Source organism: Danio aesculapii, chromosome 7, assembly GCF_903798145.1.
Source record: "Danio aesculapii chromosome 7, fDanAes4.1, whole genome shotgun sequence".
Classification (NCBI taxonomy): domain Eukaryota; kingdom Metazoa; phylum Chordata; class Actinopteri; order Cypriniformes; family Danionidae; genus Danio; species Danio aesculapii.
The window spans coordinates 40,183,503-40,203,647 of record NC_079441.1 but is presented as its reverse complement, the minus strand read 5'-3'; the positions used below and the strand labels follow the sequence as shown (position 1 = coordinate 40,203,647).

General features: G+C 38.4%; 1 protein-coding gene across 1 annotated transcript in view; it reads left to right on the top strand.

Moving 5' to 3' along the window:
• prkdc (protein kinase, DNA-activated, catalytic subunit) overlaps window positions 1-20,145 on the top strand; it is a 53,922-nt gene that overhangs the window by 24,916 nt on the left and 8,861 nt on the right. The window contains exons 43-71 of the mRNA XM_056461948.1: window positions 2,786-2,954; window positions 3,127-3,192; window positions 3,270-3,333; window positions 4,315-4,463; window positions 4,538-4,675; window positions 4,751-4,870; window positions 4,953-5,096; window positions 5,508-5,659; window positions 6,372-6,503; window positions 6,929-7,040; window positions 7,157-7,284; window positions 7,379-7,528; window positions 7,632-7,805; window positions 8,303-8,401; window positions 8,553-8,763; window positions 11,107-11,284; window positions 11,560-11,766; window positions 12,986-13,101; window positions 13,190-13,321; window positions 13,428-13,607; window positions 14,317-14,528; window positions 14,619-14,757; window positions 16,102-16,290; window positions 16,477-16,701; window positions 18,118-18,226; window positions 18,318-18,420; window positions 18,536-18,698; window positions 19,198-19,372; window positions 19,496-19,680. Of these exons, the coding sequence (XP_056317923.1) occupies window positions 2,786-2,954; window positions 3,127-3,192; window positions 3,270-3,333; window positions 4,315-4,463; window positions 4,538-4,675; window positions 4,751-4,870; window positions 4,953-5,096; window positions 5,508-5,659; window positions 6,372-6,503; window positions 6,929-7,040; window positions 7,157-7,284; window positions 7,379-7,528; window positions 7,632-7,805; window positions 8,303-8,401; window positions 8,553-8,763; window positions 11,107-11,284; window positions 11,560-11,766; window positions 12,986-13,101; window positions 13,190-13,321; window positions 13,428-13,607; window positions 14,317-14,528; window positions 14,619-14,757; window positions 16,102-16,290; window positions 16,477-16,701; window positions 18,118-18,226; window positions 18,318-18,420; window positions 18,536-18,698; window positions 19,198-19,372; window positions 19,496-19,680 (4,321 nt within the window). The remainder of the gene's footprint in view (window positions 1-2,785; window positions 2,955-3,126; window positions 3,193-3,269; window positions 3,334-4,314; window positions 4,464-4,537; window positions 4,676-4,750; window positions 4,871-4,952; window positions 5,097-5,507; window positions 5,660-6,371; window positions 6,504-6,928; window positions 7,041-7,156; window positions 7,285-7,378; window positions 7,529-7,631; window positions 7,806-8,302; window positions 8,402-8,552; window positions 8,764-11,106; window positions 11,285-11,559; window positions 11,767-12,985; window positions 13,102-13,189; window positions 13,322-13,427; window positions 13,608-14,316; window positions 14,529-14,618; window positions 14,758-16,101; window positions 16,291-16,476; window positions 16,702-18,117; window positions 18,227-18,317; window positions 18,421-18,535; window positions 18,699-19,197; window positions 19,373-19,495; window positions 19,681-20,145) is intronic.

The window sequence follows — 20,145 nt, the reverse complement described above, 5'->3', positions numbered from 1 at the left end:
ATTATTCTTTCATATGTAAGAGTGGTGTGGTTATAAGTTCATGAAACCCTCAACTACTTATTTTTAAGATTTTAACAGATTTAAGTGTGTTGAGCATCAGTTAAGACAATGTAAGAATCTGATAGCTTTAATTGTGGGGAAGCTTTTTTTTTATGTGATTTATTTCATCTTCTGGGTTTACAATCTTCATTGGGGAGGGATCGAAATTAGTGACGTAGCACTCGAGTGAAGTGATGATGTGTCAGTCTTATTATTTTTCACTTGGTTTTTTTTATCCTATAAGGAGACCCTGCTTCTAAATTATTCATAAAAGCATGTGATGCTTTCCAGTAACAGACCTGCCAAGCTGTGAGACCTTGCATGGCACACAGTACTTGCGAATTATTATTATTTTTATTTATTTATTTTTTTTTTTACAGGGTCATATGTGTTTGTTTCAGTGGTGTATGAGTTCAGGTTTGTTGCATGGCTTTCCCCGCAATGGTACAAGGGTAGACTGGCTACAGATACAATGAAGCTGTTTGTGTGTAGCAAGCTGTTTTTGTTGGGAGAGCTTCGAGAATTGGTGAATGGTGGATCTTTTATCAGTTTGTTACCATTATGATACACCGGTCACCCGTGTTGCATCTTTTATCACTGTGGGAACAATCCTTGAAAACTGCAGTGGTAAGTGCCAAAACTGCAGGGTATATCCCTTGCTCATTGAATTCCAAACCCAAATATCTACTGTTGTGTCTGTCTCCAATATAGTAAGCGTGGACTTGAAAGATGTCTGACTACTGGCCTGCTCATGCTTTGTGTGTTTGACTTTTAGAGGCAATAGAGGGATGCTGAGGTGGGGCCCCCAGGCATTTGCTACTAATGTGGTTGAAAAACTATCTTTCTCAAGCAACACAGGGTCTCTGTGAACCCAGAGAATGTGGGCTAGAACACTGACGGAATCGCTGCTCTGGTACTGCCAGTCGATGGCAAACTTGAGTCTGTGGAACTTTTAAGACAGGGTTCTGGTTAGTTTGAATAAGTTGGCGAATAGTTTCAGACAACTTTACCCTTTTATCCAGAAGCTTAGAGATGTTAGCTCCAAACGTGGCGCAGTAGGTAGTGCTGTCGCCTCACAGCAAGAAGGTCGCTGTTTCGAGCCTCGGCTGGGTCAGTTGGCATTTCTGTGTGGAGTTTGCATGTTCTCCCTGCGTTCGCGTGGGTTTCCTCTGGGTGCTCCGTTTTCCCCCACAGTCCAAAGACATGTGGTACAGGTGAATTGGGTAGACTAAAAATTGTCCGTAGTGTGTGAGTGTGTATGGATGTTTCCCAGAGATGGGTTGCAGCTGGAAGGGCATCCGCTGGTAAAACATGTGCTGGATAAGTTGGCGGTTCATTCCGCTATGGCAACCCCAGATTAATAAAGGGACTAAGCCGAAAAGAAAATGAATGAATAAATGTTCTCTGCATGGGTTACATAGTGTATGCAGTAGACTCGTATGCTTTTTTCAATAATGAGTCTGTATGATTGCATTGGGTGTTGGGGTAACGGACATGACCTTCTATGGCCTCATCAGGTAAAACAACCAGGGCAATGGGCTCTTCTATTTCTGAAACACAATACGATAATTTGGGTGAGCTGTCATCTTATTGATATTTATAAGAAATATAATTAGAAACAAAGTATTATAAGCAGGGCTTGACATAAACTTTTTTGATTAGCAGCCACTGTGGCTAGTAGATTTCCAACATAACTAGCCACTATGCATAAATTTGACTTTGGCAGGTTTTCTGATTGTGTTTCATATGAGCTTACTCAATGTGCACATGACTATTCATGGCTCAAAATTAATAATTTACCAAATTTATCTCTGACCACACCAAAAATAAATAATAATTTCTTAGCCACAAATTTTAAATAATGTGTCAAAACAAGCAAAATATAGCTGTATACATGCACGTCTAAATTCAACAAAACTTTTCTTCTAAAAAAATTGACATTTAAAAAAGAACTAATGTCATGCATCTAATATATGCACAGCAGTCTGTCCTGGCTAAACGTCCCAGATCACCAGTTAAATAAACATAAATGGTAAGTTAATCTCATATTAAAGCAATGGTATTGTAAAAAAAAAAAGATAATTAAACTATATTAACAAAAATAACTAAGCAAAAGAAAGCAGGTAAAAAAACATACCGAAATTAAAACGAAAGCAATGACCGCTGCAGCCTAAAAAGGATATATATATATATATATATATATATATATATATATATATATATATATAATTTTTTTTTTATAATCTTGAGCTCTTAAAAAGCATCAGGACTGTGGGTGCATGATCATCGCTCTTTGTCCAGTTTATTTCAAGAGAACCGATCGCACCAGTGGCGTTTCCTCTAGGCACGGTTGCTTTGCACAAGTAAACGGAAGCGTTCGTGCTTTCTAACAGTCGTGCACATCACATCACCCTCGCGAGTGATCATCCTATTTTATTCACCTGCTTTCTTTTGCATGCGCGAACACACTTTTGTCAGTCGTGTTGCTTCTTGATTTTAAGATCACATTTGCACAAATATTGGGCCATCCTTATTGTCGAATCCTGCTTTTAAGAAAGCTACAATTTGTGTCTGTCTAACCCACCACAGCTAAAATCTACCTGCATTTGGCGGGTGTCAATGTCAAGTGCTGATTATAAGTAATATAAAGTCTTGAAAAGTCATTGTGAAGTATACTCTTAAAATGTTATAATGGTGAAATAAGGTTCATTTGAATATTTGACCCTAATAATGAGTTATATGTCAGATCATGTTTTGAGGCCTTCACCGAGAACATGACAGGAGAGACGGTACTGCTGGAGTTGAGGAGACAGTTTCACTGTGCGGCTTATAACTGTGCCATAGCCCTCATCAGCTGCAGCTTCAATGAGACCAAGTTCTACCAGGGCTTCCTTTTCACTGAAAAACCTGACAAGGTCTGTTACTACTCATACAATAAGATTTTGTACAAGCAGTGTTTACAGTGTAGTGCTTATTTTTTTTCCTGTTTAATTCTGACTCATATAGTGTTCAGTTTGTTCTGCGTTCTCTGATAGGAGTAGACATTTCTGTATTTGGAATTGAAATGTGTTGTTTGATGTTTTGCAGAATCAGGTTATATTTGACAATCTTATTGATTCGCAAAGGGTATACAACTTTCCTATAGAGATTGATGTAAGTATAGCTTTAAAATGATCAAATAATCAATTTGTACTTGTGCTGTTTAGTATTGTCTTTGATTTTGTTTACAGGTCCCTATTGAGAGGAAAAAGAAATATGTCATGATCAGAAAAGAAGTGAGTGGAGAAAACGGAGGTGAGTTGTCTGAGGCCACAACTTGATAATAACTACATACAGCTATGGAGTAGGGATGCAACGATTAACCAATTTCACTATAACCACGCTTTAATTCGTCATGGTTAGTTAAACCGTAAAGGCTTCTCAACACTGCGTTTCTGCACGGAACAAAACTGCTGCAACTAAACAAAGTTATGCCAACTGTCCTCTAGTATAAACTTTTAAGCTCGTACACCGAGGCTAATACACACACTATGGCTGAGGCTATTAACTAAGGGCCATTCAAATATTGGGCGTGACGGGCTCACGCTTTCCAGGTGCAACTACTTAAAAGATTGGCGCCTAGATACTATTGAACATCTCTGAAGAGATCTGAAAATGGCTATACACCGTCGATTCCCATCCAACCTGATAGAGCTTGAGAGGTACTGCTAAGAGAAATGGGCAAACTTTCCCAAAGACAGGTGTGCCAAGCTTGTGGCATCATATTCAAAAAGACTTGAGGCTGTAATTGCTGCCAAAGGTGCATCAACAAAGTATTGAGCAAAGGCTGTGAATACTTATGTACATGTGATTTTTCAGGTTTTTATTTTTAATAAATTTGCAACAATTTCATTTTGAAGTAAGACTGCAACATAAAACAATTTGGAAAAAGTGAAGCGCTATGAATACTTTCTGGATACACTGTATAAACTGAAAACCTGGCATCTTTTTGTTATTTTGATCAATTGTCATTTTATGCTCTAAATTACAAACTTTTTTATATTAAATGTAGATGAACTGTCATCGGCAGTGTGCAGAACAAAAGGAAATATATTTTACTCAAACACATAACTGTGAATTGTAAACTTACTATAAAAATGTACCATAAATGTAAATTGAACCATGAATATTCACGATGGTGATGTTATCATGCATACTCTTTGTACATGGCAGTGCTGACTGCTTTCAACATAACTCTCTTAAAACCCATTTTTATTATCTTGTTTTTTTTTTCAGACACACCTGTATATCTGTCTTCCCAGTCCTACATGGCAGACAGCAGCCTCAGCGAGGAGATGAGTCAGTTTGACTTCTCCACTGGGGTTCAAAGCTTCTCCTACAACTCCCAGAATCCTTCAGGCGAGAGCAGCTCCAGCAGGACGCGGGTATGTTACATGAGAAATCATATTCTCTAAGAGGATCTAGAACACTATTATGAGTAAACTGTTTGTATTATTAGGAGCGCAAGGAGGTTGTGTCTCAGGACGAGACCGTGGAGCTGGAGATGGATGAGCTGAACCAGCATGAATGTATGGCTAATATGACAGCACTGCTGCGCCACATGCAAAGAAACAACATCACCCCTAAAGTAGACGAGGTCAGTTTTAACATGACCTCAGCTTGGCCTAATTTTGTGTGGGAGCTTTGCTTGATATTTACTACTTTGTTTTAGGGTGTGAGACCTTGTGATCTTCCTCCATGGATGAAGTTCCTGCAGGGGAAGCTGGACAATCCATCCACTCCTCTCAACATTAGACTCTTTATCGCCAAACTGATCATCAATACTGAGGAGGTACTGCTAATGCAGCTTTTCTCTCTGTGGGTTTATTCATATGGCATACTGTATTGCATTTATTTGACCTCTTTATATTTAGATATTTCGTCCATATGCCAAGCATTGGCTGGGCCCACTGATGCAGCTGGTGGTTTCCAGTAGCAATGGAGGAGAGGGCATTCACTTTATGGTAGTGGACATTGTGGTCACAGTCCTGTCATGGGCTAGTGTAGCCTCACCAAAGGTATGTATGAAGGTGCAATGACATTTTAAGGCATTTTTACTAGTGATGGTCAATATATCGATGACCATGTTGGTATTGGCTGCTCGGTACATGTGTATTTTTTAAGTTATAGTTGTCAGTCTAAAAAAAAAAAATACATATTTTTTGTTTGTGCCTTCAACAGGACATGACATGTTACACGCAGGTTTTAAAATAAAATATGTGCACTGTTTGTTATCGGTCACAGAGGAATTATTCTAATTATTTATTAATCGGCCTACATATTGGTTATTGGCTTCCAAATAAAAGAGTTTTCAGATAGGCTAAAATTTCCACATCAGTGCATCTCAAGATTAAAGATTTAAACTCAGCATTGAAGGAGTGTTTATTACATTTTAATAGTCTCTTGGCTTTATGTTTCTCGCTGTTTAGGGTAACACAAGAGATGAAGTTTTGGCCAACAGGCTCCTTGGGTTTTTGGTTAGGAACTGCTTCCACAGCAAAAGGGCTGTTTTCCGTCACAATCTGGAGATTATTCGCACAGTTGTAGAGTGCTGGAAGGACTGCCTCACAATACCCTATGAGTAAGAATCCAGACAATTATTTAGACTATTTTTTGACGCTTTAGTCTCTTTTATTCTAATTCCTCATCTGTCGACTATATGATTGAGCTATTATGCAGTCAGATAATGTTATATATTATTAACTTTATGAACAGGGATGTTTAGATTCAGTTCTTGAGGGCCACTGTCCTGAAGAGTTTAGCTCCAACTGCAAATTAAACATCTGAGACAGCTAATTAAGATTTTACTAGTCTTGAAGTTACCAGGTAGGTGTGTTGGAGCTTAACTTAGCAGGACTGAATGTGGACGGCTCTGTTTTAGAATGTTAAAGGCACAGTTCACCGAAAAATGTAAACGTTCTCACTATTGACTTTTAATGAATTTCTTTCTTCTGACGAATGTTGGTAAAACAAAACAGATGTTTCCATCATAAGTAGGGACAGGAATACTATAGAAGTCAATGGTGTAAGAAGAAATGTCCTTTGTGTTCAACAGAAGAAAGAAACTCAAAAAGATTGGACCAAGTGGAGGATGAGGAAATGATGACAGAATTGTAATTTTTGGGTGAACTATCCCTTTAAAGAAATGTATTAGTAATAGTGAATTATGTAAAAACATTAAATTAAATTACAATGAAAAGTTTTTGAGATTACATGCTTGAATTTATATTAATAATGCTAGGCAATGGATGAATTGTAAAATCCTGATTTTGATTTCATCTTTTCTTTTATAGTTTGATATATGAGCGGTTTGCTGGAACAGATCCCAACAGCAAGGACAACTCTGTGGGAATACAGCTTTTAGGCATTGTAATGGCCAATAATCTTCCTCCTTATGATGCTGCGTGTGGCATCGAGCATGACAGGTACAATTTTAACAGCTGTAGGGCTGCACAATATTAGGAAAATTTAACGTTGCAATATTTTTTTAATCTACTATACATTACATAGTTATAATTCATAATACAAGATACAGTTTCACCAGATGACCTAATATTTCTGTTTGGAAAGAATTTATAATGTTAGATTGAATGTTGATTGGGATGATTCTAGTTTTCAGAGTCTAAAAGTATTCAGGTACAGTAATTGAATAATAAAAATAATTTAGGAAAATTTATTGTTATTAAAGTTACAAGTGGTACAATTTCTTATGTCTGAATGCTTTTTACAAACACATTCATTATACAGACACAGGCCTCAAAAACACATGCAAATGATAAATTATTATACAAACTGTGACTATTGCGAATCATTGCGAATGTCAATCTCTGTCACAATTCTTATATTCCAGGTATTTTCAGTCACTGGCCATTAACCTATCGTTCATCAGATATAAAGAGGTGTACTCAGCAGCTGCTGAGGTCATTGGGTTAATCCTGAACTACATGACAGAAAGAGAAAATGTACGTGTGGCTCTTTATTCCTGACAAACTCTATCACATTCCACATCAGAGTTATTTATTTATTTTGCACAACGTTGTTATGAATAAACAGAATGAAAAATTGTTCTTCATTGTAGCAAAAAGAAGGGACCTTATTTAACATCACCGTAGCGAAACTGACGGATTTGAGGAAGAAGGAGGTGGATGACAAGTTTATTGTTTGCTTGAGCAAAGTGTCAAAACACTTTCCACCATTGGTGGACCGGTGAGAAGGAGGTTTATCTTTACCAGTATTATCCGACAACAGGCTGAAAACATAAATGTCTGTAAATAATGTTTATGATTTTTTTATTCTACAGATTCATCAATCCTGTATTTTATTTGCTGCCAAAGCTGCATGGCTTGTTGAAGACCAACTGTCTTGAATGTGTGCTGAGTCGTGCTGATGCCATCCCTGAAATCTTCCTGCACCTGAAGACCAAAGGCCTCTCACAGATCATGAGCCACAAGTCAGTTCATAGCTCTATCATAGCACTGTTTTCTCTGAGCTGTATAATGTCTGTGATGGGGAAATATTGTGGATGAGATAATAAACACTCACTTGTCTTTCAGAGATGAGGGCAGACAGCGTGTTTGTCTGGACATCATTCATAAGATCCTGGCATGTCTGAAGCCAGAAGAGCTGAAGGAGATTTTGGGAGCCGTCACAGCATTTACATCTCACCCTTCTCCTGTGTGCAGAGAGAGAATGTATGATATCCTGATGTGGATTCAAGACAACTACAGGTAACTGAAGGCTAATTTATACTTCTGCTTCCAGTGGACAGTGTAGCTGACATCATAACCTTATGCATGCAGCCAATGCCGAAGCATTAACACTTGTCTATTTTGTGTGTTGGGAGTGGTGTTTCTATGTTTATTGTCTGCTGTTTTGAATTTAAGCTACTACAAAAAATAGCAACTGAAACTGAGCAGATCATGATGGATTTGATGCCTATCGATGTTGAAAAAGTTACTTTTAATGACGTTGCTTAAACTAAAATACAAAAATAATAGGTATGATATGATATGATATGATATGATATGACAGAGGGTGGATTTTCTGTGCTTTCATTCTGAAAATTCATTAGAAGAAGTCTACTAATACTAATACTACCTACCCAACCAATCTTGCTGATTTTGCTGTCTTGCAAAGGTTGTCTGATGGTTGCAGCTTCAATTAATTTCTTAAACTTTATTGAAAGTGACGGCAAAGTTTTGCTGGTTGTGGTGTGTGTTTGCAGTGACTCTGAGAGCAGGCAGGACAGCACCTCTGTTGAAGTTCTCAGTGCTGCTCGAGAGACTCTCCTACAGGGGCTGACTGATGAAAACCATGGCTTACAGTGAGCAGAATATATACCTGCTTTTATGATGCTTCACACTCTCATAAAGCAAAATAAATTGAATCTGATTTGATTTGAATGTTTTCACTAATCAGTTTCAACTCATTATATACCGAAAGTAATTTCATATCCTTGTATACTTTCTCTTTAGGCTTTATGTGCGCAATTTCTGGAGTCACGAGAGCCGTTTGCCTCCAGAAACACTGGAGCGCATGCTCGTCGTGCTGAAGTCGCTGTATTCATCCCGCATTGAAGAACAGTTCCTAAGTTTGGCCACTGACCTACTTCTTGAGATGACCAGTCAAAGCCCTGATTACACACGCAACATGTTTGAGTTCCCTCTCTCTGAGTGCAAGTTCCAGGTAAAGAAAACAACAACATTTTTTAATATAGCTGTGAAAATGTAGACATTCTCTTTATTTTTATTGTTTATTTTAATTATTGCCTTTTACATCTGGTACATGATCATTAAATTAAGAAAATAACACGCACACACACACTGTATACATATCATCTGTATACATATACAGTTGAAGTCAGAATTATTAGCCCCCTTAAATTATTAGCCCCCGTTAGATATTTTTCAAGACACTTCTATACAGCTTAAAGTGACATTTAAAGGCTTAACTAGGTTAATTAGGTTAACTAGGCAGGTTAGGGTAATTAGGCAAGTTATTGTATAACGATGGTTTGTTCTGTAGACTATCGAAAAAAATATAGCTTAAAGGGGCTAATAATTTTGACCTTAAATGTTTTTTTTTTATTTAAAACTGCTTTTATTATAGCCAAAATAAAACAAATAAGTCTTTCTCCAGAGAAAAAAATATTATCAGACATACTCTGAAAATTTCCTTGCTCTGTTAAACATCATTTGGGAAATATTTTAAAAAGAAAAAATCAAAAGGGGGCTAATAATTTTTTTTAGATTCAACTTTATTGTCATTACACATGTACAAGTACAAGGCAACGAAATGCAGTTTAGGTCTAACCAGCAGTGCAATAGCAGCAAGTGCAGGATACAGGTATAAGTTATAAAGTGCAGTTATAGAAAAACTATGGTGATATTTACAGATGGATGTACTATGAACATTATATACAGGTTGTATTAGCTATGAACAGAGATTTGCATAAGTGAATATATGTACAGGATGCTATTAATAATCAGGAGTGGCAGATAGATAAACATAATTACAAATTACAAATGTCCATGTGCTGTGGGTATGTACAGTTCAAGTAAATGGATCAGTGCAATGAATATGTGCAAACTTTGAATGTGCAAATGTTAAATAGTGCAGTGATTGTGAGGAGTATAAGTTAGAGGAGTGTGGGGGGTGTATTGGGGGGGCAAAAGAGTCAGTGAGGGGCAGAGTTCAAAAGGAAGACAGCTCTGGGGAAGAAGCTGTTCCTCAATCTGCTGGTTTTTGTCCGGGGGAGCCTGAAGCGCCTGCCGGAAGGCAGGAGAGAGAACAGTCTGTGAGCAGGGTGAGAGGTGTCCTTTAGAATACTGCGTGCTCTGCGCAGACAGTGTTTCTTCTGGATGTCCTCTATAGCTGGCAGTGTAGTCCCTGTGATGCGTTGGGCAGTTTTCACCACCCGCTGCAGTGCCTTACGCTCAGCAACAGAGCAGCTTCCATACCAGACTGTGACGCAGTTGGTCAGGATGCTTTCTATTGTGCAGCGGTAGAAGTTCACCAGGACGGCTGATGAAAGCTGGTTCTTCTTAAGTTGCCTCAAGAAGAATAGGCGCTGATGAGCCTTCTTGACCAGGCTGGAGGTGTTGGTGGTCCAGGAAAGGTCCTTTGAGATGTGGGTCCCCAGGAACTTGAAGGATGAGACAGGCTCAACGGCCATCCCATTAATGTGGATGGGATCATGCGAGCCTGTTCGTCCCTTCCTGAAGTCCACAATGAGCTCCTTGGTCTTATTGGTGTTAAGGAGCAGATTATTGTCGGTGCACCAAGTGGCCAGATGCTGTATCTCCTCCCTGTAGGCAGTCTCATCATTATTGCTGATTAGACCAATCACTGTGGTGTCATCTGCAAATTTGATGATGGTGTTGGATCTGTTCACAGGCCTACAGTCGATGGTAAAAAGGGAGTAGAGGAAGGGGCTCAGCACGCAGCCCTGTGGTACACCAGTGTTGAGTGTGATGGTGGTGGAGCAGATGTGGCCTGATCTAACATTCTGAGGTCTGTTAGTCAGAAAGTCCATAACCCAGTTGCAGAGAGACGTGTCAATATCCAGGTCTCTGAGTTTGACTATCTTTCGATTAATGCTCCTAAAATCTAAATATTTACTATCATTATAAAGATGTTTAGTTTAATAGATAGCAGTCCTTCACTAATATACACGCATATAGTTTAAATGTAACAGTATTCAGAACAGAAAACGAATGAATATAAAGTATAGAATTAAACTTTTATTAAAGTGACGCCTAAACTGCCATTTACATATAATTATATATATTTCTCATTCAGCATCAATCCAAATGCATGTTCACTTTGCACATGATTTGCTTCCTTGATGCTTATTGCATTATGTAAGTCATGGAATATGAGTTAAAGCACTTTTCAGAGGATTAAAATACCTCAACTTGTATTCCTGAAAGTACTGTATTTGATTAGTTCTGTTGATTACGTTTTTGAATAGCATAATTGAATAGACGTGCAAAATTTAAGGATCTCTGTTCCGCTTTTCTATTCCAGGACTACACAATAGACTCTAACTGGCGTATGCGGAGTACGGTCCTCACGCCCATGTTCATGGAGACTCAGGCCACTCAGGGGGCAGAAGCTGCAGGCAGTCAGGCAGCCACAGTGAGGGGTCAGATCAGGGCCACGCAGACATCCCTGGAGTTCTCTCAGACTTTGGCTCCTGGTGCAGGTGCTTCAGGACATATTAAAACTTCTTTTACTTGTAGCAGGTAGTCAGTGGAAATTGAAACCTGCCAATGTTCAACTCACCTCTTCTGTAAGCACTTAACTCACTTTTTGCTTAGTCCCTATCTAATAACAATGTTATAAACTGTTTTACTAGCACTTCTTGTTACTATTACCTCCTTATGATGAACTGCTTGATACATTCCTCATTTGTAAGTGACTTTGGATAAAAATGTCTAGTAAATGTAAACCGCTGACCATATCTTTCTGTTCTTTCAGGACGTCGTTCAGCATATAACTGGTTAACTGGGAGTAGTGTGGACACACTGGCTGATTATTCCCTTTCATCTGATTCATTATCATCACTTTTGGTGTTTGACAAAAAGAGATCGGAGCGTCCACAAGCTGCCTGGAGAGCCGTGGGTGCAGGGTTTGGCTCTAAACGTCTCACTGCCGCCAGCGACGACACAGACAGCCGGACTGCAGGTCAGTCATTGAAGATAGATACCAGACGTGACCAGACGTCTCTTGTTCCTGGGACAGATCAATTTTTTTTTTAATATCACATATTACACTAATCCAAAAATGTATTCATTGCCAAGCTGTAGAAGAAGCCTTCTGTCACACAGCCATACCCTAATCCAGGGGTCAGGAACCTAAAAAGAGCCATTACTGATTTTTTTAGCAAATGCATTTTTTGAAGAGCCATTTAGATATATATCTATCTCAAAATGCCTTTTTTAAATGCACTGTGTACTGTATTATTCTAAATTACTAAAAATTATTTTATAGTATTACTACTTATTCTATATTCTACATTACATGTAAGTAATACAGGTTTAAACAACACCCTAATTTATGTCCTTGCACAACTCAAAAAAACAATCAAATATAAAGCATCACATGTTGAGCAAGTCCATGAATGAAGAAAGAACAATTTAAAGTATTTTTATTTTCGCCATCACCACTCATGAATGTTGTTTGAATTGAAGTTACCATAGAAACGTAAGTTGTTTGCCTTTTATTGGTGTCGCAATTCAAGTTTATTCACATTGCCACAAATGCACATTGGTCGAAATGTCCTATTATTGTTAACTGAGTTCCCTTTCATTGTGCTGTATAAAATTACAATTAAAAAGGGGATTGTAGGTGTATTTTCCATAGGAAACTGGTTTTTTAGTGATGGTTAATTTTTTAAACGGTAAAATAATATTGAAGGAAGACAGCTGGAGAGCCACGTATTTTTGGTCAGAGAGCAAAAGGTTCCCTACCCTTGCCCTAATCAGTGTTAGACAATCATGGTGTAATATATTTTAAGGAACAACATTACCATGCAGTCATATTTAAATATCAATGAAGTTGCAGTTAGTATCAAGTTGAGTATCAGGTCGGTTCCACAATATAATTCCAGCAAAATAATTGCTGGATCAGTGCTTCGGCTTGTAAACTGTACGACAGGTTACATTTACCTCAGGGAAGCCAGTTAGTATTCAAAACTCTTTAGTTTGCTGGAAAAAGTAGTAGAAGAGCATTTTGCTGAGTATACAGTATATCACTGTCTGTCTCAGTATCACAACTGTCTGTCTCAAATTCCTCACTGGGGAATCTGTTCAACCTAAAGATAGAGGAAAAAGCATGAATAAATTCCTGTGATAAAATATTGAGACTTTCACAGAAGTAAACCTGTTATTTGTTTTTCAAATAGCTGAGCGGGAGCGGCGTGCCGACATTCTAAGGCTCAGGAGGAGATTTCTGAAGGATAAAGAGAAAGAGAGCATGAAATTCGCCAAGAAAGAAATTCAGTCTCAAAGAACTGAGAGGGTAGATCTTTTTTTTTTAATCTTAGATAAACTTTTGAGTGATTTTTCTATGATGTTGTGAAAATTATACTCTTTTCTGTACTCTGCAGGAGAGAAGAGCAGATCTGAAGATTCGCCAGGATGCTCAGGTCACGCTGTACCGCAGCTACAGAGTTGGGGATCTTCCTGATATTCAGATTCAGTTCAGCAGCCTTATCGCGCCACTACAGGCCCTGGCACAGGTTTGATTCAGATTTTCAACAGTGTGTGCACTACATGTTTGATGGCACTTGAGTAAATATCAGAAATGGACAACAAACTCAGTTCTTACTTAAATGTGTTTTACAGAGGGATGCCACCCTGGCGAAGCAGCTGTTCAGCTCACTCTTTGCTGGCCTGCTGGTGGAAATGGAGAGATTAAAATCAAATAAAGAAACAGCCGACATTCTGAAGGAGCTAGTGCAGACTCTAAACGCCTTCCTCAACAAGAGCACAGTCTATTTCCCGCCTTTCATTTCTTGCATCCAGGTGTGTGTGTGAATGTGTGGTAAGATTTAATACCAAATGGCTCTGTTTATAAGCTAATCTGTCAGGAGTCAGCAAAGCAGCTCATTAAATATTAATCCCAGAATTTGAATATGGAAAATCACCAGAAATGGCACAGGGTGAAATTTACCCATTGCTGTTTTATCCCCAAATGAATGTAACAGATTTTCAATACAAGTTTCCATGTCATTGTCTTGATACTTGGATATTTTACTAAGACTATTGATTTACAACACCCTGTTATTTAAAAAAAATGTAAAAAAAGCCAGATTATGCATCGGGTTTTATACCTACAAGTGCCAGCAGGTTTAATTAACCTAATTAATGCCTTATTTTTGCTCAACTAATGTTTTAACTTTCTATGCTGCTAGGCAATCCGTTTTAGTTACAATAAATGCCAAGAGTGATTTCGAGTCTGACGGCGGGGACATATTAGCCATCCTGGGTTGTCTCACCATCAGAGTTGATTGCTAAAAATAATAACTTCATGACCCTCGATAATGATTTGTGGCATAAAACAGTGACATAATAGGTTTTTAGCCATATTAAAAACAGTAGTCTTGTGCATGGAAACATATGCCCCACTGGCTGTTTTAGATAAAAAAAAAACATTAAAAAAAAAAGTTTGTCATAAGTTTGTAAATTGTGTATTTAACACTGATGCAAACGGATTTTCTGCATGACTTCTCAGGATATGAGTTACCATCATAAGGCTCTTCTCGGTGTAGAGCCGTCTCTGGTCAGTGCCGCCTGTCTTGCCAGCCTGCAGCAGCCCATGGGCATCCTGTTACTGGAGGAGAGTTTGCTTCATGGCACTGGAGTGTCAGAGGAACCTCCATCCAAACGAGCCCGAGGCAAACGAGAGCTGCCGCCTGACACAGAGAGATGGATCCACCTCGCCAAGTAAGAGCAAAACATTACGTTCATAACTGTCTCAAGAACTTACCCTGCCACCGCTTCATCTGTTCTGTCCTGATTGATGTTCCTCTGTAGACTTTACAGGTCTCTGGGAGATTACGATGTTGTCAGGGGAATCTTTAGTGGCAAGATTGGCACAAAGTCTATAACATTCACAGCCCTGCAAGCAGAGGCAAAGAGTGACTATGCAGAAGCTGTGAAGCTCTACAATGAGGTATTCATGTGTTTTCTTGGTAGCAAAGTCAGTATGGAAACTGTGCTGGATGCCTTCATTTAATACCCTAATTAAATAAAGAAACCGGGGTCTTCTCTTCAGTTTATTACTTAGAGTTTTGTTTAGGACTGTTTTTTGCATTGTCTTTTAAGGAATAATTTTGATTCATACCTTCCCACAAGGTATCTTGATGGGTTCTACGAATGAGGCCATTTACCACTCCAAGAAGAAATAAAAAATATACTTTTATTAGTAAAATAAATCCAGAGAAAAGGATCAATGAAAGCAAATACAAGAACAAAACAAAAATCCTTTACTTTATTCTCCGTTGAGAATAAAGGGCCTAAGACATTCAGTATTAATAAGTAGGTTAAGTGCGCTGCTGGTCTGTCTGTCCCAGCCTTTAATACAGTATTCAAGCAGGTGAATACAGGTGTGCCTTTAATGATATAAGCTATCAATATTTCAATATACTTGAGAATATCAAAAGTTTGATATACTTCAATGCATCTCAAAAAGTTAATACAGAGAAGAAATCCCTTTTTTATTCTGAATAAATACATGACAAAGCAATAATCAATGTTTGAAATACTTGAGTATATCTCAAAAGTTTGATATACCTGAGCTTATCTCAAAAAATGCTAATACAGAGAAGAAAATGGCTTTTGGATTTGAGTAAATACATAACAAAGCGTTTCTTCTATTGCATCAGCATTTGGGTAGTCTCCCAGGGGTCTTGTCCTCCAAGGTCAAAGCTCCTAGCTGGCAAAGAATATCTTTTTCTGAAGATAACACTCCCAGGCTACCTCCAGTTTCCAATTGTAATAGTTGGTTAGAAGTGTCGTCTGGACCATTTCTTTATTTATGGTTAGCAGAAACTCACCCACTTCAGTGCGTCGTCCTTGTGCTTTTCGAACTCTCTATTGAAGGCGCCTCTGTCCTCTCTTAAGTTTCTTCACATTGCTAAAAGCTGATTTTGCAAGCATAGGAATATCCGAATATGTAAGTAAAGTGTTGTGTCTTTTACAATGAATGTCATTAAACCATCCAGACACTACAAAACAGATTGAGAATGTTCAGGGACGTAAAATAATTTTAAATGTGTGTGAGAGAATAACACTCACAATACAAAAATGTGCAAAAAAAGGTAAACATCGGAGTTAAGAAGTGTATATATAAGAGTGAAAGGTGTTATCTTGAGCAGTTCGTTATCATTTTTTATGAATGTATATGAGAGCATACTTGTGTATTTCTGTGAATGCAAATTCAAATAGAGGTTTAAAAAATAGGACTTTATTCAAAGTGATCCACAGCTGGACTTAATCCAACTGTGCTTTGATTCAGGCTCTGAACAAAGAGGACTGGCATGACGGAGAACCCACAATCACAGAGAAAGATTTCTGGGAGATTGCAGCGCTGGAGGCCTACAATCACCTGACAGAGTGGAAGTCTCTTGAGTACTGTGCCACGGTCAACATTGACGACAGCTCACCTATCAGACTAGACAGAATATGGACAGAGACATATTATGTGGTACTAATTCTTATTTTAAGCTTTTTGCAGTGGGTTTATCACCATGAGAATTAAACTGAGTGAAGTATATTTGTATATAGAACTTTTTATAGTTATTGCATCACTGTGTCAAAATCAGAACAAATTATTGCCATTATCAAATTTTCCATCAACTGCAGTCTTTGCCTCTGTTTTTGGCTGTAATAGGAAACATACCTGCAGTACATGATGCGCAGTATGTTGAAGCAGTTGCAGATGGGCGAAAGAAATCAGGAATTGCTGAGCTTTGTCGACACTGCCATGAAGACAGAAGAGCACAAGATCATCATGGAGACTCATTACAGTCAAGAGCTGAGTCTGCTGTACATCCTCCAAGAGGACTATGACAGGGCCAAATACTATGCCAACAACTGCATGCAAGTCTTCATGCAGGTCAGCTTCAATAAACACCAACACAACTTGAGTTGTTTTACTTTGAGTTGTTTAGTGTGTTTTCAGACATTTTATAGACTACTAGACAAGGATTTTGTACTGAGAGCACTTTGATGGATGTTTTTAAAAATGTCTCCTTGGGAAGAATTTTAGTTTGTTTATCATGTTGCTTTGTGTCAATGTTTTGGAAAATTAGATTTATGCCATACCTGAAATTTGATTAAAAAAGCTTTCCACTGATGTATTATAAAAATGTGAAAGAAAGGAAAATGTTTGGCAGAGACTATTTGAATATCTGGAATCTGAGGATCAAAAAATATTTATGATTTAATGTTTTATTAAGAGAATGAAACTGTAATTGATCTTGTCCTGAAATAGCCATACATTGCAGATAGACAATAAAAAATCAGACATGGGATTTTACACTCTTCATAGTAAACTGTTTTCTGAAGAGCATTTAACATTAAAGGTCCCTTGAAGTGCGCTCAACTGAAACATGAGGAGAGGGAGGGACATAGAGTAGCCCCTCCCCTTTTTAAAAACAGCCATTAGTGTTTTGTTGTTATGACAGCCAGTGAGAGTGTTTGAGCTCAAGGCCATCAGATGTAAAGCGTCTTGAAGGGGCGGGGCATGTCAGATGCTAGAGAGCATTTGATTGGTCAGAAGATTTAATGAGAAACTGAAGTATGAGGTGACATGAATAAAACCGTTGATCCATTTAGGCAGACAAACTACAAGCCTTACATGTTTATTCATTCATTCATTTTATTTTCGGCTTAGTCCCTTTATTAATCTGGGGTCGCCACAGCGGAATGAACCGCCAACTTATCCAGCATATGTTTTACGCAGTAGATGCCCTTCCAGCTGCAACCCATCACTTGGAAACATCCATACACACTCATTCACACACAAACACTACGGAAAATTTAGCTTCTCCCAATTCACCTGTACCACATGTCTTTGGAGTGTGGGGGGAAACCGGAGCACCCGGAGGAAACCCACGCCAACACGGGGAGAACATGCAAACTCCACACACAAATGTTAGCTGACCCAGCCAAGGCTGGAACCAGCGACCTTCTTGCTGTGAGGCGATCCTGCTACCCACTGCGCCACCGTGCAGCCTTTACATGTTTATATCAATTTTAAATCTTCTAAACACAAATGTTGTCAATGTTTTGGAGCACACTAGCTTATAGATATCCTAAAAGCTAACAAAACTGAAACTAATACCTAAAAAAAACTTTCATTTAATTTCATGGAACCTTTCCATTTTTTTAAGATTGGAGGCATGCAGACACACACACATGCTTCTGAAATAGTTTGTGTCCTTTAAAGAAGGGCTTTTTTGTCTATCAACAAATAATATGAGGTGTTTAAATACCAGCTTTTTTTTCAACATGACATGATATCATGTAGAACTACTCCAGCATCGACCCCCTGCTGAACCGCAGCCGGCTGACTGTGCTGCAGTCTGTCCAAGCTCTGACCGAGATCCAAGACTTCTTGAATTATATCACAGGAGATGGTGAGTTTTTGTACTCAGTGGAGTTGGATTAATGTTTGTTGATTAATAATCATGTATTAAGTCTTATTAACCACTGTTTGTCTGCTTTCAGTCTCAGTGAATTCTCTCAAGTTCATGATCAGACGGTGGACCAGCCACTATCCAGATGCTAAACTGGATCCCATGAATGTGTGGGATGACATCATCACCTCTCGGTGAGTCTGCTGATTTACACAGAGGATACAAATTGAACAATGCTCGTCTTGAAAAATCTGAAGAGGTATAAAGCTTATTTGTGTGGAGATTTAAGAATGTCTTTTTTGTTTTCAGTTGTTTCTTCTTGGATAAGATTCTGGAGAGGCTGACGTCCACCCCTGAAAACAGCATGGAGGTGGACGGTGCAGAGCAGGGCAGTGGAGAGGAGCTCGGAGCTCTTGTCAAAACCTGCAAGTTTAACATGAAACTCCAAATGGCAGACAGCGCGTGGAAACAGGTGCACAGGCTTTACAAAAGTCTAGTGTTTCGTATCCAGAGCACAGACACAAGAATTAGCCCTGAAGCATCTTTTGTTTGATTTTGGATTACCTCAAATTTATCTCATTTGGATGTGAATTATATGGTATAGGGCATATCCATGGGCTTTGTTATCAGGGTTTCTCTTACACATACTATACTGTTGTGGATGTTGTGCCAAAATTGCACCTCAACACCTGCCCCAAGCTTAATCCTAACTCTACCTGTACTAGCAAATAAGGGAAGGCATAAAATGGCAGCGGTCATTTTTTTGCCACTACACCAGCCATAGCCTTGAGAACTGAGAGACAATACCGTTTCTGAAAGGGGAAACTAAATAAACAAAATATAATGGTTTTCAACATCAGTCAGTTGTTCAACCACGTTTTTCATGCTTATGCAAGATGCATGGTGACTGTTAAGAAACACAATGAGCTATCAAGAGCAAACTGAATGTAGTGTGTTCATTTTGTCGACAGAATAACATACCAGTGGCATCCAAGCTGTTGAAGGAACTTCACCGTGATGCAAAGATTGATAATGCTCGGTTGCTCCGCTGGGTCCACAGCTTTAGCCGTTTCACACACAAAAGAAGTGCTGGACTTGGACCTTCTGAAAAGATTAATGCTTTACTCAAGACTGTTCCACTTTTGAGTATGAATCACATTGTCTTATCCCATATAGACATACTTCAAGTATTGAGTTTTTACTGAAAGAAAGTATGGGACTCAAAGTGGGACTCAAAGTTTCATGATATACATTGTACTATATTTACAGAGGACGCTGAGAGACAAAATGAAGCATTATCTGCCCGGATGCTTCGTGACCAGAAGATCCTTCTGGGAACCACCTATGACCTCATGGCTGGTGCTACAGATCGCAGTCCCTCTGCTCTGGAGACCCTCGGGGAAGAGAAAGTACAGAAGATTCTACAACTTTCACAGGCCTCATCCATCACCCAGGTAATGTGTTTTTCAAAGAGACCTTTTTGGAATGCAATATTTAGTAAATTCACAGATTGCAAATAGTAGGTCAGAACTAGGATGATTTAGAGAAATGGGTTTCTGGCATTTACTATTGATATACTACCATTTAGAGTGTTGGATTTATGTTCTTAAAACTGGTTAAAAAATCAATGTAAAATATTTTTAATAATAAAACTTTGGTTCATGTTTTTTTAGTTATTTGTTCCTCTGAGCAGTTATTATTTCTGCAGTTTCACATGCTATTTACAAGATCATTCTGATTTCTTATTTGGTGATCAAGATATTATTTTATTATCAGTTTTTTTTTATGAATGGGAATGTATGGAGACCCAGAAGGGACGTGATGGTGGGGAAAAAAATTGGGTGTAAGAAAAAAAAAACTGGGTGAGAAAAAAAACGGATGGGAGGAAAAAAAAACATTTTTTTAATTATATATTTTGA